The sequence below is a fragment of the Lampetra planeri genome, chromosome 39, assembly GCF_965212315.1.
Source record: "Lampetra planeri chromosome 39, kcLamPlan1.2.h2, whole genome shotgun sequence".
Classification (NCBI taxonomy): Eukaryota; Metazoa; Chordata; class Hyperoartia; order Petromyzontiformes; family Petromyzontidae; genus Lampetra; species Lampetra planeri.
Window position 1 is genome coordinate 2,792,053 of NC_136145.1, and position 17,364 is coordinate 2,809,416.

The following is a 17,364-nucleotide window of genomic DNA, read 5'->3' on the forward strand; positions in this document are numbered from 1 at the left end:
ACACAAAAAAAACAAGACGTTGTTTTAAAAGGAACTGTATTTGGCAAACGCGAGCACTGTGCGGGAAGACGCGCTGGGCGCGTGTACATCTCTACCAACGTCGGTAACAACATCGCGACTCCGAGCGAGCGAGCGCCAGTTCCACCAGGGACAAGCGAGGAAGGGCGGTAGCAGCCCCATCGCCCGGCACGCTAGCGCACCATGTTCCACTGATGAACAGCAACAAAGACACGAAGCCCACGGGACGAAAACGACGCGGCCGCTGCCGCTGCTCGCCATTTCTTCCCACGCTTTGTGTCTGCGCTGCTGGGCGGAGGCAGCATGGGGGAGGCCGCAGATATTAACTCTAGATTTGAAGCTTTCGTGACTGCAAGGAATCATATTCTTAGGTTTTTTCGGTAGCTGCATCAAGGCTTCATGCAGCTAATTCGGCTGTGACGGTCCCACCTGATGACGGAGACTTGTGTTGCCTCCAAAACGTCGTGATTTTTGTTTTTATTTTATTTTATTTTCATTAATTTTGATGTTTTACCTACGTGACTTTACCTAAAAAACCTAAGAATAGATATTAACTCCCGCGGCCGCTCTGGCGACTACACAAGCGGGCCTCGACGACGCGTCTGTCGTGCCTCTGCTGGAAGGCGGGGGTCGTAAATTCCGAACCGGAGAGAAATCCTGCACCGAGGCTTGCGTCGTCATCGAGAGAGGACAACGCAGATAATCGCCACGCAAAACCACAGCGCTGGGCACGTTAGAAGAATAAAACGTGAACGCTTTCTGCGGGGAATACCTGCAGCCCACGGCATCAGCGATGCGAGTCCGCACCTCCTGGCTCTCCGATGTGTTTTCGGGTTGAACCGTGCGTTGTTTGGCAAACGACGGGGTCGTAGTTTCGCTTCTTTGTGCTGGGCAGCTTTCTTCAGTTCTTCAGGTCCCGACACTCGGAGCGAATCGTCGGACATCGTGCCGCACCCCACACGCATGACGACCTGGAAGCACGTGGTGGACGGCTTGACAACGCAACGGCGAACACCTACGCAGTGGCCTACGTCCCATTCGTAATGCTCGTGTCACCGAACGTGAAGGCCAACTTGGCCTGCATACGATACAGAATCTTTCAGAATCATAATCTTCATTTAAACCGGAGGAATCCGTGGAGCTACTAAGCTCTTTCTCAGACCATGCGGTCGAGATGCTCGCGGATGTTCCGTTTCCTCATTTCAGCCTCGGGGGGCTCAAGCGAGACCCGTAACCTGGCGGGGCGGGGGGGGGCACGGCCGCCCAAGTGGCAAGGCGACCTGAGATGCGCTGCGCCAGGTGAGGCCGCCGCGACCTCCGTGCGAGCAACAGACGCGCAGCCGCTCCCCGATGTGCTTTTCGGGTTGCACTGCGCGCGCCGTTCGGTACGACGTCCGCCGCCACGCTGCACGCGTTGGGAGATCGAATGGGAACTGAATTTCTGAATTCAGTTAAGTTCCCAGAAAAGCCCCCAGCGCATGCGGCGAAACGTCGGCCGTCACGCCTGACGGCACGCGGTGCAAACCGAAGACGCGTCGGGTTGCGCTGGCTGTACGGCACAACCGCGATTACCTACGCAGTAGGATAGGCAGCCGCTCTTAAATTACCTCTACAGGGCACGGCAGCTGCAAGGTGCCCGACAAGCATAACCAGCAGAGCACCGACCTGTTTCGGCAAATTCGACATTCGCTTCCTCCCCAGGACGATCTCAATTGCGCACGCAAGCTCAGTGGCTAAAACACACAGCGCAACGTGAGCACACTCGGCTTTCAACGCACACCGCTAGCAAGCAAACGCCGGCGCAAACACACTACGCGGAAGAACGGCTGCTTCGCTACACCATATTCATTACCAGGTAATGAATATAACGCTGTGCATGTGACATTAGTTGTTGCTTTCAAAGTAAATTTGCGTACCGGCATGGAGTTGGGGGGAGGGGGATACCGTTCGAATTGACGAGCCGCCGTCGTGCGAGTTAGCTCTCTGGCTGCATAAAACGCATCGGCCGCAGCCCTGTCACCAACGCAGCGGAACCAGAGATGAGTTTACAAAAAAAACACATTTTAAAACGAGATTTCCGTGGCTCAGTCTGGCCTTGGGTGGAAACGGAAGGCTCCACCGCGCAGCTCAGACGCCCGTGGGCGACGAGGGGACCCCAATGCGCTTCCTGCGAACTGCGGACACACAAACACGCCACACGACGACAGCGACGACAACAATTATTGGTGCACACCGGACCCTGGGTCAATGACAACCGTCATTGTAGTAGTAGGTTTTTACCCTTTAAACTGGTACAAAACTGACACCTTTATACAAGGCATCATGTTTGCAATAACCGCAACACAAGCAGTCAAAATGCAAACAAAAAGAAACAACTCTGATAATGGTAATGATATGCACTGTCCATGAAGTTGATTGGTCCACACCCGAGACAGCTTTTCTTAGAGCCCTAGTCTCCATTGGTGTTGGACCAGATGACGCCAAAAGGCCTACAACTCAAAGACAGCGCACTATCAGAGTATTGAGAGCTCGGGGTAAGCATTTACACTATGAGACCTCCTTTACCAGTGGCAAAATATAGTAGTAGGTTTTTACCGTTTAAACTGGTACAAAAACGTCATTGTGAGACCTGCAACGGCAATCACAATCCAATAATCGTCGTTTGAGAAAGCAAGTACAGTGCACGTGCTGCACTTTTGTAAATCCACTGCTGGACGAGTGCCTAACCAAGGCGCTTGCGGATTGCGGGGGGGGCTATCCGACTGTCCTTCGTGGCCATCGGTGCGGGTCGGTGAAGGCGGGAAGCACAGACGTGGGAGCACAGCAGTGCAGTGCAACAACGAACGTCGTCACGCTGTCCTCTGCTGCCCACGACGTCGCCAACGGTGCACTGCTAGCGTTGTTTGCCACACCGTAGCGGACAACGGTCGCAATGCAGCAACACGATGCTCACAATGCTGATGTCATTATAATTGCCATTAACCCGAGGACTGTTATGGACATAGCAATGTTCTCACTGCACAGCCCATCCCAAGGACAGCTCTTGGCATTGGCTACCTAAACGGGCGCCACTATGAATTACGCACACTTTGAATAAACAGCAATCGTTTTACAATTCGATGCGTTTACCCAGGTAGGCGATATTACAGCTGCAGGCTTGGCGTGCGTGCGAGCGACGCACCTAATACGGTACACATTCACAAAGGAAAATACACAGGCGAACGCTTCATCTGAAAGGCCATTCTGCGTAGCCAAGTGTTGGCTCCGAAGCTCAAGGCTTGAACAGGACAACGTGGAGTGGGTGTGCGTTTGTCACGGGGGCGAGTGGAGAAGAGAAGAGCTTCCAGTTGAATAAACACAACATGCGAGAATTCGCCACCACCACTGCGAGAGCTAACACTCGGGACGTCTCGCCTCGTGGAAGAGACGGTGAAATGCGGTGGTTCTCAACCGCTCCAGTATGGTGCCCCCCCCCCCCCACCTCCACTCCACCTCCCCAATTGCTCTCCGATTCAAGACCACTTGACTGGGGTGACCGCCATGGGGTTGAGAACTGCGAGTGGAAGTGTGGGCATCAAAGCTGAAAAGTGCACGAAGAAGCGCGGGAGTGGAGCATGTTCGGAATGACATGGGTGGGAAGAGGGATGCGTCGGAGTTGAGGATGTAAACTAGTGAAGGGCATCAGTTTGAAGTGAAGATGGAACGATCAGTAAAGGAAACATTTGAGGAATGCAAACTGCTATGGCCTGGTCATGTCAGAAGAATGGTGATGTCCATGAAATAGTAATCCAGCAAAATAAATGGCACACGTGAGTTGAAATCAACAGAGGCAGAGGACAACTGAAAAAAAGATGGAGTGGAGGATGAGGAATGATGTAGAAAGAGCAACAGATGGGATACCACGATGATCGACAACAGTGAGAGACTACTGCTGCTGCTGTGGAATGCTTGTAGACCCAGATAAACTATTTAGAAACTATTTTATTTACCAGGTAAAGCTCAAAAGCGACCTGGCACATATGATAGCTCAACCAAGTGGCTTATCATGTGGGAATTTCTGCATGTGGAGGAAAAACCGGAGGACCCGGAGAAAAATCCAGCCGACCATGGGGGGGAACACGCAAACTCAAAATGTACAGCAGGCATCAGGGTCGGGATCGAACCCACGACCTCCTGCATACCGGCGAAGAGAGATAACATCTCGCCACCGCAAAGGGACTGGATGGGGAGGATTGATTGAGTCGACTAATCGACATTCTGCGATGGGAGCGTGGCGTCTCACCCAGGTCGTTGTTCTTGGTGATGGCCATGGAGGCACGCGTGCGTGGGCCCTGCTGCATGAAGTGGTAGCCAAACTTCAGCAGGGTCTGGTTTCCCTCCAGCATCTCGGCGATCCGCATCTCCACCTGGTTGCCCAGCTGCTGCCGCTGAAAATGTCAACAATGAAGCCCGAACAAAACTCGTCAGCCCTTCTCTGAGTTTTTGTTTAGTTTTTTTTCCTTTCCCTTCCAATTGCGTAGCAGCGAAACCCTTCGTGATGGACAATGGCCCACGGAAGCGGATATCGCAGGAGCTACCTCTGCGAACCCTGAAAGTGACCTCTGGTCCATTCACACGAGAGGTCAACACTTTCGCAGCTGCTCTGCGTAAGAGGGCAACGTTCGTTGCACGACGATCAAACCGCACTTTTTTGTTATTCTCACAGCTGGGATTTAGGCAAATTAAGTGCAGGCCCAAATTGAATGTGAGACAGTCAATTCTCCACGCCTGAGAATTCAAGGGCAAATGCCTGGATTTTAACCCCCAATCTCGGCGATGGCAGATCAGCGCTTTGAACCATAAACCGTTTTATCGTTTATTTTTTATAATGACACTCGTACAGGGCGATCCATTTATAGATGCCCCGCTAAATTAATCGGGAGAAATTATACAGAAAGCTAAATATCATATCCAAGCCTCTACACGCGCCGCACCGATCTCAACACTCGTATTAACTCTTGTAACATTCTTCTTGGTTCTTTCGGTAAAGTCACGTAGAAGGGAAATAATAAAATAATAAAAATAAAACATTATAAAATAATTCTCACGACGTTTCGGCCACAACGCAAGCAGCCGTCCTCAGGTGAAGAACAGGTCTGTCGGGAAGACACAAGTCTTATTATGTTTTATTTTTATTATTTTATTATTTCCCTTCTACGTGACTTTACCGAAAGAACCAAGAAGATGAATCCCTGCAGTCACGAAAGCTTCAAATCGAAATCTTGTAACATTCTCCCCATGCACTTGGTCCAACATAGCCAGTGTGATTCACTCACAACACGCAATGACGCGTACACTGCCCAGGGTCACTGCTGTACTGCGGTTTTGTCACGTACACGGTGTTTGATATGGCTCCAAATGTAAGGTCACGTCAGGTGAACGCACACAGACCATGTAATTTTCCCACCTCTGCCAATACAACTCCTAAATGTCTCCTGTAACCAATCGCGCTCTGCACACGACAGGGTCGTTAGGAACCAGCGGACTATCTGATTTGTATTTTTGTTACTTTGTCCACAGAATGTCAGTGTAGCGATTCCATCTGTATAAGTTGTTTAATTTCTATATTATTATTATTTTTACAACGGTCTTTGTGAGAGCTTGGAAGACTCCATCAGTTTCCAATAAATCAAATGCCTTTTCATAGTCTACAAAGGTGAACTGTAATGGCGCTCCATACCCTCTCGTCTCTTCCGGAGTGTGACTGATACTAACGTTGTAATGGACTGTGTGCCGCATGTATAGGGGAAATTCGTTTTTTTTTTAAAGGACAAGTTTTACGATACCACGAAAAGCAGGTTGAAGAAAAATGGAGAAAAATGCCAAAAAAGGGGAGATACGCAAAACTGTCTAAAACCATTAGCGCGAAACTGGGGAAATCCATGAGATGACTTTTAAATGAACTGCACAAATTATTCATCACATGGCAAGGAAAGAGAATTAATAAACGCAGAGCTGGAATTCAGCTGAACTGACACGCCACATTTAACATTATGGGGTTTGTATTAATTGGTCACCAATCTGAGACCATCAACTCAGTACACTTTAAGAACGGATTTAATCGCGAGTGGCTAAAATCCAGATTCGAACCCAGCACCACAGCAGACCCAGCTCACTACCCAGGGCTCGCTGAACCTCCTGACAAAGTCCAAAATCCATAATTATTAAGAAATTTTCAGATTAACTCTAAACTCTCAAATATGTGGTTGCTCTTGGGGTCAGAATTGCACGTAAAAACCATCACGTAAAATTTAACGTCGCACTTACTTTGGGCTATATTACAGCTATGGATGATTCACAGATTGCTTTGCAAGGCACGTTACAAACATTACTCTGACGTGGCAGAGCGGGTGGGAAAGAAAGTGCTGCCCTCAATTGTGTGGACCAGGCCACCTGAATGGATCTCTGTAACATCCACTCCTTTGGGCCTTTCTCTTACTTGCGATGTGCAAATGGGGTCAAATTGAGGAAAATATTACAGCATATATTAGTTGAAATGGTTTCCGGAAGAGGACTCGCTTAGGTGACGGCTGGAGTCACGAACGAACGCTCCTCCCCACCTGGTTGTCGATCTTCAGCTCAGTGAGGCTGTCGTTGTCCTTGAGAGACTGGACGATGGCCAAGATGCCGGCGCCCGTCATGAAGTTGGACTCCAGATTGAGGCTCTTGAGGGAGCGGTTCACTGCGAGCGCCTCGGCGAGGGCCTGGCACGGAGAAGGGGCGAAGGGGTCACTCGCTCACTTCTAGCAGAAAGAGCACAGTCGCAGCCAGCCCTGAGGTAGCCACACACACACACAGCCCATCCTGCTACACGCCTTGCCCTAGCACATTCATACCCTTTTTCCACTGGTGCATCCGAGCCAAGCCAGCGCTGCGTCACCACGATACAGATGGTTTTCCACTGTCTATTTGCCGTGCCGATCGCAGAAACCAAACCATTGTGGAGTAAAACTTTGGATTGCGAGCATAATTCGTTCCGGAAACGTGTTTGTAATCCAAAGCACTCGTATATCAAAGCACTCGTATATCAGTTGTGATCACGTGACGCTCGGCAGACAAAGCTTCTACACGTACTACTCGTATTGCAAGACCTCGCTCGTTTATCAAATGAATATTTATTTATAAAATCTGCTCGTCTTGCAAAACACTCGCAGGCCAAGTTACTCGCAATCCAAAGTTTGACTGTACTATGGTCCTCCCGTGACGTTTAAATTTGGGTCGGGCTAGGGGTGGGGATAATGAGACACTCATTACGTGTGACTTCAGTCAGTGCACTGTGAGGACAGCGTAACCTTCGGGGTGCCACGGTGGCGAGATGTTAACTACCTCGCCTGGTATACAGGAGGTCGTGGGTTTGATCCCAACCCTGTCGCCTGTATTTTTGGGAGTTTGCATGTTCTCCCCGTGGTCACGTGGATCTTTTCCCGGGTTCTCCGGTTTTTCCCTCCACATCTACAAACGTGCATCTAGAGTATTTGGCTGACGTAAATGTCCACATGATAAGCCACTTATCGTGAAGCTATCATTTGTGACCAGGTCTCTTCTGAAAAAGAGCTATATGGCTTAGTGGGCCTTACCTTGGTGAAATTAAAAAAAATAGTTCAAATAGTTTTTAGTTGTATCATCTAACGTGTCTCGACTTGTTAATTGCGTGACGTCAGTGGCACGGCTCTGCTTCCGCAGTGGAAAAAAAACCTGGTGCCTACCAAGCCACCACTGGGCAGGCTCGACATGACCCCAGCATGGCTTGGTTGTGCAGTGGAAACGAGGTATTTGAGATACTCAACTCTCGACTATCTGGGTTAATGAGGGGGGAGGGAAAGAAAGGTCCAGATAAACCAACACACGAACAACTCAAACATATGCAAACTAGACAATACAATGTATTTATTTATGGCCTTTGTATAACGAATTTAAAATACTTAGAATGGGATCATTATTATTCTTGGTTCTTTCGGTAAAGTCATGTACATAGAATTTTTAAAATACAAATTTCAAATAATAAATAGAAAAATAATAAAAGCAACAAACTACAATTTAAAAAAATTGTCAAATTAAATTAAAAATTAAAATTCATTGAAAATAATCAAAGCAAAAAACCCTCATTCTAAGCGACAATGCATAAATCAGATTACTCACAGAAAATCATCGCACATTGGAGGGAAAAAATATACAAATTTGAGTTTTAAGTGAATTGTTGAAATTACACTTTAACGATTTCTTGCAGACATTTGCAGTTATTTCGAGTCAATGACCGCAACGAGTGAGCAGCAATTAATAAGCAAGGCTAATCCACAACCAAGGCACGCTGCCATTGTATAATCGAGTTAACTGTCGCAGTGCTAGACATAAAACCTTTTTTTTCATAACAGCATGGAATCTTTTCAAAGTACTTTAATGCAGGAGTCAACAGGGAACGAGCATTAACGTCGACGCAACGTTCATGGGTCGATGAGTGTGGAGGGCACTTACGAACGCCACAGGGTCATTGCTTTTTGTGGCCACGATGCTGAACTTTTTGACGTGGGTGTTGTCTTTCAGGGCCTCTGCGTACTCTTTCAGCACGTGCACCGGGATATTCTGCAAAGGGAGACACGCGGGCCAGAGTGACGATCGGGCGAGCGCTTTCGTTTTAAATTTCGATTTAAAGCTTTTGTGACTGCAGGGATTCATCTTCTTGGTTCTTTCGGTAAAGTCACGTAGAAGGGAAATAATAAAATAATATAAATATATTTCGAATTAAAGCTTTCGTGACTGCAGGGATTCATCTTCTTGGTTCTTTCGGTAAAGTCACGTAGAAGGGAAATAATAAAATAATAAAAATAATATTTTTTAAATTATATTATATTATTATGTTTTATTTTTATTATTTAATTATTTCCCTGATGATTGCTTGTGTTGCAGTCGAAACGTCGTGAGAAGTTTTATTATTTTATATTTGTATTATTATTTCCCTTCTACGTGACTTTACCGAAAGAACCAAGAAGATGAATCCCTGCAGTCACGAAAGCTTTAAATCGAAATATATTTATATTATTTTATTATTTCCCTTCTATGTGACTTTACCGAAAGAACCAAGAATACGCTTTCGTTTTGTTCGCTCGCCACCTCGCGTCAAACCGCAGGAGCCTGACGGGAGGCGGCTCTGCACTCCGCGCTTGACGGCGAACGCAGAAAGGACAACGACGCGGCACGGAAATCCCACCGGCGCGTCAACGTGGCGCGAGAGAACATCTTATACAGCGCAAGTGCAGCGTGGATTTAATACAGCGTCTTTAACGTGACTGCGTCCCAAGACGCTTGTACACAACCGTGGGCATTTTTTTCTTGTTTTATAAAGAGAGGCAGTCAGTCCTTGGCAGATGGACAATAAAGAAAGTCTTGAGCCTGCAACAGACAGGAAGTCGACATCACTCAAGGCTGGGAAGAGGATAATCTCAGACAATGAGGGCAGCAGGGGAGAACAGGTCAACACTCACTGGGCGAACGCTGGCCGGGGACAGAAAACTACAATTGCCGAGAGGGTTGTGTGGTGCTGAGTAGAGCGAGATGAGTTGGGAGCGGTAGGTAGGTAGGAGGCGAGTCTATGGGATGAGTCCTTACCATAAATAGTGGTTGTAATAAACCGAAAATGGGATGGTGGAATGAACTCAGAAGATCTGGAGGAGGGGCACTTGATGCAGGTGGCAAGAGGTCACAAAGTAAACAATCGGGGGGGAGACCCACGCCTAGCAGTGGCACGTCACCGGCTCGCGGAGAGAGACAGAGAGACGGCGTGTCAAGCTGGCCTCGTGATGAGCTTTCCGACGGACGTTTATGTGGCGAGATGTTAACTACGTCGCCTGCTATGCAGAAGATCATGGGTTCGATCCCGACCCTCACGCCTGTATATTTGGAGTTTGCATATTCTCTCTCCCCGTAGTTGCCTGTATTTTTCTCCGGGTCCTCCGGTTTTCCCCTCAACAATGCATTTAGAGTATTTGGCTGCTATACATTTCCTCCGTGATAAGCCACTTTATTGAGCTATCACTTCTGAAAAAATTAACCCGTATAAACAAAGTTTTTCACTATAAATCCTTTATATGCGTGGCATCGGTCTCTCGTCCTCTGGCTTGAGATGGCTGCCACCTATGGGTCAGATGATTGCCTGCCACCATTAAGCAATTAGTAACTAAATATTTAAAAAAAATTCCTAAAATGTTCAAAATTTTGGAAAAAAAAATTCACGAAAATAAATTGTCACGCACAACGAGTCTGTGTGCAAAATGTCAGCTCGTTCGGATCACGGGAAGTGGGTTAAAAAACGACCGAAAGATTTGCACGGTCGTAAGCGCGCAAACAAGCAAGCAAGTGAACTTAATATAAAGGATTTAAAAAGAGCTATACAGAATCTCAGTGGGGGCCTTACCCGGTAAAGCATGTGAAATAGTTTTTAGTTCAGTTGTTCAGGACGTGTGCCCTGCTCACCTGGATATTGTTGAGGTTGATCTCGTCCACGCTGGAGTCGTTGCTCTTCACCTTCTCGAGGGTGGTGTCTACGTCGGTGGGGTTTGGGGGTTCGTCCGGGACCGACTTGTACTCGTCTGGTTTAACCACACCTGTGAACGCGGGGCAGGTGTGTGAGCAACCGATTTGAGAAAACACTTTTGCGATGCGGTGGAAAAAAATGTGATCATGATGATGATGAAAGTCGCACTTTGAGATGAAAATTTGAGTTATATTAAATCATCTTTACAGGAGCTATCGCCACCCACCCCCTCCCCTAACCCCCCCATCCCGCTACCGGCTTACAAAATGGCTAATACATTTAGAATTTCTTATTAGCATGGTTAGCTACGTACGGTTCGAAATAATTTCAACATACATATATTAATGTTTTCAATCGTATTTGGAATTCAACGCATGCGGCGTCATACTCCAAAAGTGGCAAATTCTAAAATATTACCGCAGATTAATCAATTGGAGTAACACCTAGCAACCGTTGCCCCCACCCCCCACCTACTGGCAGACTAACGTCTGCTCGCACCAGCTTGTAGGCTGGTGCCGAGTCACCGTGTGCCGCACAGAGACAGCTGCCGTTCGGGGATCCCCTAGGCTTACAAGAAAACTGCGCTTGGAGACGTTTCACTGGGTTGCGGTCGCAACATGAATACAAGTACTAGTAGTTTATTTTAATAACACCGGTGGTGGGGGAGGGGTGTGCTGTTCACTCACTGTTGAGGCCCTCCTTGTTGACGATGGTGCTGCTCCCGAGGGCCTCATAGTACTGCTTGTTACTCATCAGCGTGTACATCCCCAGGATGGCTGCACGCAGCACACACAGCACGCGCAGCACACACGTTAGTTTCCAGCACGCTAAAGCGGCCCATGGATGGATGAAACAGAGCCATGGACAGGCCTGTGAGCACCAGTCTAAATTTTAGTCAAAGTATTCTATTTACTGTGCACAGTCGACTACATTTTTGACAACGGTGGCCGAGCTCACGCAGCAAACCTGCAATGTCACAGATCTCGGCCTCCGAGGCGCTTGAGAGGGCCTCCTCCAGTTCTGGCTCCAGCGTGACCTGGTCGTCGAGCGGGTGGTAGGGCTTATCCGGCGCAATGTACGCCTTGCCTGGGTCGGGTACACACGCACACGCATAGGACGGTGGTCACAGTGGCACGCACACATGACGTATTTTAGTTCAGCCAGCTACCGGAACACGGAAAGGGGGGTGAGCTTTTAGCTCGCTTGGAGATGTGCCCGACACAGCTGGTAAGATAATGAGACCGCACACTGACATGTTTGGTTCCTGCCTATGCTGATATTTCCTTGACCAAGATGGAACGCAATAAACATAAATACTTCTATCGTATTCATATGTTTTATCACGGTTGCTGAGAAAAGGCCCAAAGGCCCAAAATATCAATCAACCAGCCATAAACCGTCACACTGAGGGTGGAATAGATAAGAGATAATACGTTTCTTGAATTGAACAAGGTATTATGAAAAGTTGGGAAAAAAGACGATGGAAGGGAGTTCCAAAGTCGAGCAGAGTGAGAAAAAACGCGGAAAAAAGCACATTCAGAAACGTACGTTTAGAGTATTTGGCTGCAATAAATGTCCACTTGATAAGCCACTTCGTTGGACTATCATTTGTGGCCAGGTCACTTGACTTGGTTAAAAAAAAAAAATTTAGAATTAGTTAAAATAGAAAGATAAATATTCTTGGTTCTTTCGGTAAAGTCACGCAGAATGAAACAATACAATTCTCACGACGTTTCGATTGCAACACAAGCAACCATCATCAGGTGTGAAAACCACAGCAAGAAAATGTTCTTGCTGTGGTTTTTATTATTTTCTTATTTCCCTTCTGCGTGACTTTACCGAAAGAACCAAGAACATGAATCCCTGCAGTCACGAAAGCTTTAAATAGAAAGATAAATGTTGTGACCTGCAGTGTGATGGTTGAAGATAGTAAGGGTGAAATTTAAGAGTGAGTCTGGAAGACCGAGTCCTCAATGTGGAAGAAGGAGGAGTGCGATCTTCATGATTTTTAAACGGCAAGTGATCCCTGACATGCACCGAGCAGTGTGATGAAGTATGGGCAAACGACCCACATGACTGACACTGTTTGGAGAGGTCTTCCTCCAGCAATGGATTGACATAGGGCTGTAAATTATTATTCCTATAAATTATTTTGTCCCCCAGAATTGTGGATTTGAGAATTCTGTGCAGGTCGCCAACATTCCGTAAGGCAGAGAACCAACTCCATGTTACTGTCGGTTACAATAATTTATAACTCAACCACATGCCACAAAAATGCATGTACATTTTTTTTCTTAAAACTACACAACTCTATTTAAAGCTTTCGTGACTGCAGGGATTCATCTTCTTGGTTCTTTCGGTAAAGTCAAGTAGAAGGGAAAGAACCAAGAAGATACACAACTCTATTCATTATAAACTATGACACTGCCTGAAAAGGAACTATATTTACATATAATAGCCAAGAGTTTGGGCACTGCCCTTCTTCATATCACACAGAAAGGCCAGAGAGATGGGAGTGAATAGTAGTTAAGAGACTCCACTGTACACCATGGGGCCCCAATACAATATATACTTCAAGAATAGTGCCTGAGGAATGAATGAAAATGTGGTAAAGAATCGATTCTTGAATCGTGAGATTAAATCGCAACAACGTTTTGGGGTTAAGCATTCCAATAAATAAAAAAACATAATAAAAATTTATAAATAAAACACAATGGGTCCAGGAAACTATTAAATTAAAATGCCTCCTAGAAGAAAAGAAAAAAAAACAGTTATTAGTAACGCAGCACGATCATGGCATATATAAAGATGAATGATGGATACGGGGGTGACATTTAAACCGCCGAGTCTAAATAAGGGCCATGTAGAGAAGGCACCACCCCCACCCAACCCTGGCAGGCGACGTCAGGCGCGGTTCACGAGCGTTGCAGACCGATCGCGGCAAAGAGACACGGAGCCTAACATGGGTGCGTTTCCAGTGTCCTGACGACAGATCAAACCCCATCAACCTCGGGCATTTCACCGCACACGGCACCACGCCGGTGACATGCATCACGCCGCGGTAGATTAAGGCTCGTGCCAAGCAGAATGAACAACACGTTCGCACTGGCAGCCGCCGCTGTCAGCGCAGGGATGTTTCCTCGCAAACACTGTACAGGGCGACCCATTGACGGATGCCCCAGTTACGTGAAATAATCCTGCTGCCATGTCATGGCATTTTAATCGACCATGATGATAATTAAACTGATAAAAACATTTTACCCTTCCATCTGGCAACAAAACTGACACCTTTTTTACATGTTTGCAAACATGACTCCTTGTAAAAAAAGGTGTCAGTTTTGTTGCCAGATGGAAGGGTAAAAAAACAATGATCATATTTTTTACTGGCAAATGAGGTTCCAATGGTGTAAATGCTTACCCCGAGCTCTCACACTCTGATGGTGCATTGTCTTTGAGTTGTGCGCCATTTTGGCGTCATCTGGTCCAGCCCATGTGAGACTAGGCTCTAAGGAAAGCTGTCTCGGGTGTGGACCAATCAACTTCAAGGACAGTGCACATTATCAGAGTAATTTTTTTGTTTGCATTGTGACTGCAGGTATTGTGGTCTATGCAAACATGACTCCTTGTAAAAAAAATGTCAGTTTTGTTGCCAGATGGAAGGGTAAAAAAACAATTATCATATTTTTTACTGGCAAATGAGGTTCCAATGGTGATAATTAAACTATTTGCAACGTGGGCAAATTTTCGCCAAACGGACAAACGGTCGTCCGATCGCCAACTCGGGCGGTGCGGTAATAACGTATGCAGTATGCATTCATGCAACGAATATCACACGCACGGTGAAATATATAAGTCATTAAAATGGTGCACTCCACCACCACCTCTTGGATGGATATCGTGAAGGGCGAGGGCTTTTCCGTGTCTGACAGAGGAAGGGAGGTAGGTGGGTAGCATGCATGGAGATTCACGGAGCCATGTCTCTCGCACAAAGATAAAAAAAAAGATCCCCCGTATAGCCTTAACAGACTGTAGGGGCAAGTGCTGTTAGCGAGCACCTATGAAGGCCGGAACGGTACACGAACGAGGGGGTGGGTGGCCAGCACCACGCCCGACCGCCTTTGTCTCCCCAGTGGCGATATTTACACCCCGCACCAGGTACTCATTTAAGGCTGAGTCGACCTAGAGGAGGTCCAGGACCGGTTCAGATAATCGTCACTGGTGTTAGCCGTGAGCGGGAATCGAACCCGGGTCGCCAGGTTCATAGCGCAGCGCGCTAACCGCTACACTACCGCTCCCCATGTCTCTCGCACACGCGCACACGCGCAGACGCACGTGGCCTCTATCCCAGGAGAAGTGTGGCCATGCGCCACGGCCTAAGGAAATTGATTCGCAGATTGCATCGCAAATCCTGTGACACGGAGTCACTTAAAAATGTTAAGCAAAGCGGAGCAAGCAGAGGAGGGACTGAGGAGGCTGTCTTACGTACAGGTTTCCATGCTTCGCAGCCCTCAATCACTCATTATAATTGTATATTTTTCCCCTTTTAATGTAGTGGGATATCTATAAGTGGATACCACTATATATGGAAGCCATTGTGCACACTGATTATAGATGCACTGCACTGCACACTATCAACCCACTGCCGGATGAGCCTCCCCACACCACGTGGGTCGTAGGGGTTATTTGACCATACTTCACCACCATGGTCAGTGCGGGTCAGTGAACGCGGTGGGGTGGGGGAGGGGCATAGACGTGAGAGAACACGAGAGTGCAGTACAACGGATTTTGCCGCACTACCCTCTGCTGCCCACCGCGTTGCCCCGCAGTCATTATGGCAGAGGTCGCAACCGGGTACCCGATACCCGTACCCTACCCGATACCCGGCTACCCGTACCTGGCCGGGTACGGGTACGGGTAGCCGTTTGCGACCCTGGTGCGGCCGGGTACGGGTACGGGTAGGCCGTGAGTCACTGGTGAGTAACCGTTTGTCACTCATTTCGGGTAGGGTACGGGTAGGGAACGGGTACCCGTACCCAGCCGGGTACGGGTACGGGTACCCATTTGCGACCCTGGTGCGGCCGGGTATGGGTACGGGTAAGGAATCGAAACCCGTTTGCGACCTCTGCATTATGGCAACCTATTTGTACACGGCGGTCACCCATCCTAGCGTTGTCCGGGCTCAACCCTGCCTAGCTGCCAAGATTTGATGGTCGCATTCCGGGTGATTTGAACGGTCAGTAACTCCAAACACTCCACAACTAAAACCAGATACGCATTAACGCCGATTTACAAACTGCCCGTCAAGAGCTCCAGCCAGCAGTAAATGTTATCTCTTCGGGGAGGGGAGGGGAAAAAAACGGCTTGTTGATCATTTGAAGCACTGTACGGTAAATATTATCACTAATAGACTGCAGAAAACCACTTGGTCGGCCGGTTGGAAGCACGCCAAGAATGCGCGAGAAATGCGGCGGTGACCAAGAAAGGCGTTCGGGCGTTCTGGTCACAACAGAGGAGGCGTCTACAGAGCTGAATGAAAACGGCGATTCAAAACAAGGTCATTTGTAACGCGACATTGTGGCTCCCGGCACGTTGATGGAAGCAAGTTTCCCCAAGTGCCATGTGGCACGCACGAATCGTCCTCGAGCTCGCGCCTTTCATTCGTGCAGCCGTCGCGTACGTCCGCAAACGACGAAGTCACGCCAAGTGCAAGAGATAAGTGTGATTCTGCGAGCACGCCTTGTTGAAGCGCAGTTCTGGTATAAGCAACACGAGTCAGACTCGCCCCCCACCGAAGGAATGTGGAACGTACACCGCTGGCGCAGGGCTATAAACAGGAGATGAACTCCGCCTCAATGCTCAGGCAATCACTTCCACCTTTGAAAGTAAAAGCACCAGAAAACAACATTCATGACCAATGAGCCGAAACACATTGCACTGGCCTGCGGGAAGAAACACGCAACGATCGGTGATGAAGTCACACACACGCGGTTAAACTAAAATTACGTTGAATTACACTGGTCAACAACAAAAAATTCAGGCCTGGACTTTTGCAGCTGTTCTAGACTAATTTCAGGGTGCTGATTCCAAATATGATCTCAGATTTGCTCTATCACATCTCATTTTTATGCTATCGGCATACCCCATTTTCATTGATTTTACCCAAAATTGTTGCGAGTCAGTGACTGCTTTAGTGTTAAAATATGGTGCTGTATTTTTAGGATAGTGTGTTTATAATATCATTTTATGTAGATATCTACATTTATTTAATATTTTTCTTCTGCAGTTTTTATTGAAAATGCAATATTTGATATCTCAAAAACCTGATGTGATAGACAAAAACTGATGCCAGATTTGGAATCAGCACCCCAAAATTACATTAAAACCGTTGGAATACCTTATGCCATAAAAAGTGTGTTGACCAGTGTTATATTTACAAAAATGTTTTTTCAATTTCCCTTCATGAATGATAAACCTTTCCGTTGCATATGTCACAACGGGTGATGCTCAAGTGAATATAAAAACCCCAGGGTGTGGGTGAAGCGGAGAACGAGCTACCTTTCTTCTCTCCGGTGAAGGGCACCAGATCTTCCTTGTCCTCCACCTCCTTGGCCTCCTTCTCCAGGTGCGCGAGGAGATTGTCCCGCTTGAACGGCCCCGTCGGATCCTTCTTGGTCTGGTCTTTCTGTCGCATGCCGGCGGGCAGGCCTACGTTCTGAAGGCGCGCGTTTCCCAAGCGCGGTAAATCAATTAACAGACGCACACACAACACGACCGGCATT

At 47.6% G+C, this 17,364-nt stretch overlaps 1 protein-coding gene across 1 annotated transcript in view; it reads right to left on the reverse strand.

The window, feature by feature from the left end:
• Positions 1 to 19: 19 nt before the first annotated feature.
• The window catches only part of LOC144731485 (tropomodulin-1-like), a 33,456-nt gene continuing 16,111 nt past the window's right edge, over positions 20 to 17,364 (reverse strand). Inside the window, exons 3-10 of the mRNA XM_078612565.1 lie at positions 17,141 to 17,297; positions 11,552 to 11,671; positions 11,272 to 11,361; positions 10,525 to 10,655; positions 8,530 to 8,637; positions 6,618 to 6,761; positions 4,301 to 4,445; positions 20 to 2,192 (exon numbers count right to left, since the gene is read on the reverse strand). Of these exons, the coding sequence (XP_078468691.1) occupies positions 2,146 to 2,192; positions 4,301 to 4,445; positions 6,618 to 6,761; positions 8,530 to 8,637; positions 10,525 to 10,655; positions 11,272 to 11,361; positions 11,552 to 11,671; positions 17,141 to 17,297 (942 nt within the window). The 3' untranslated portion in view covers positions 20 to 2,145. The remainder of the gene's footprint in view (positions 2,193 to 4,300; positions 4,446 to 6,617; positions 6,762 to 8,529; positions 8,638 to 10,524; positions 10,656 to 11,271; positions 11,362 to 11,551; positions 11,672 to 17,140; positions 17,298 to 17,364) is intronic.